Below are 1180 nucleotides of genomic sequence, written 5' to 3'. Positions count from 1 at the left end.
CGTCGATGTGACGTTTGAGAATGTGGTGACGCTGGTCCTCCCTCCCACCGACAAGACCAAGCGCTGGGCGGCGACCATGAACCCGGCCTCGTTCTTTTACGTCCAAGTGCCCAGCGTCTCGCGTTTCGAGTGGCATCCGTTCTCGGCCATCGTGACGCCGGACGGCAACTCGATCGGCTTTTGCCTCAAGGTCAGGACCAAACACCGCTTCGTCGACGACGTGTACGAGTATGCGCGCACGCAGCAAGCGATGACGCTGCCGATCGCAGTTGGTGGGCCGTACGGCAAGCTGTCGCTGGACCTCGGTCGCTACGACGTCGTCCTTATGGTTTCTGGCGGCATTGGCGTGACCCCGATGCTAAGTCTCGTCAACCAGTTTCGACACGTCGAGCGCAAAGTCGGGAGCAAGCTGCATTTGTTTTGGAGTGTGCGCGAGGCGAGTGAGCTCTTGTGCGCCGATCGCCTCATGTTTCCGTTGCCCGAGTCGCTGCACCACCGCTTTCACGTGACCGAGGCCAGTGACGAAGGTCACGTCATGAGCGAGTCGTCGGGCCCGGTCATGTACTACCCTGGACGCATGGTGCTTGATGAGATTGTCAACAATGTCGCGTACGTTGGCAAAGCGGTGTGCGTCCTTGCGTGCGGGCCGCCGGGTCTTGTCGTTGACACGCAGCGCCACGCGCGCCAGTGCGGCTTTGACTTTCACAAGGAAGAGTTTTTGTTTTAACATGGAAATCGCAATTTGAGTGCATTGCAGCTTGCCGTGAGGTATGCGAGGCACGAGAGTGGAAAGGAAGAGTGCATTATCCAGGACTCCAAGTACAAAACAGAAAACCCCTTTCCAGTGATCTAGAACCATCTCTGGGTCAGCTGGTAGTTCGTGATCTCATACTCCCCCGCGTTCAGTCGAGTTGGACTTGTTCTTCGGCTGCACGCAGAGCTTCCTTGACGTCTCTGATGCCGAGCTCGTCTCGGAACTTGACAAACTTGGCTGCACCAAGACCCTTCGTGAGAATGTCAGCCGTGTTGTCGTTGGTCGAGATCGTCTCAATCTTGAGGCCACGCTGCTCAAGGTACTCCTGGACGCCGAGATGTCGAACCTCGATGTGCTTGCTGTCGTCGTGGGAACCTGGATGCTGGCAGAGCGACGCAGCTCCTTGGTTGTCGAGCGACATGGTCG

The 1180-nt window shown here is 57.6% G+C and overlaps 1 protein-coding gene across 1 annotated transcript; it reads left to right on the top strand.

The window, feature by feature from the left end:
- Positions 1 to 19: 19 nt before the first annotated feature.
- On the top strand, positions 20 to 727 carry SPRG_17760 (hypothetical protein; the record flags this gene model as incomplete). The annotated part of the gene is made up of 1 exon (XM_012357203.1): positions 20 to 727. Exon 1 carries the CDS (start codon positions 77 to 79, stop codon positions 725 to 727), a length of 651 nt encoding a protein of 216 aa, XP_012212593.1. The 5' UTR covers positions 20 to 76.
- Between the last annotated feature and the right edge of the window lie 453 nt (positions 728 to 1180).

Source organism: Saprolegnia parasitica (genome assembly GCF_000151545.1).
Source record: "Saprolegnia parasitica CBS 223.65 unplaced genomic scaffold supercont2.784, whole genome shotgun sequence".
NCBI classification, from domain to species: domain Eukaryota; phylum Oomycota; class Saprolegniomycetes; order Saprolegniales; family Saprolegniaceae; genus Saprolegnia; species Saprolegnia parasitica.
Note: the sequence above shows the minus strand (reverse complement) of the source record. Positions and strands in the feature narration are given on the sequence as shown.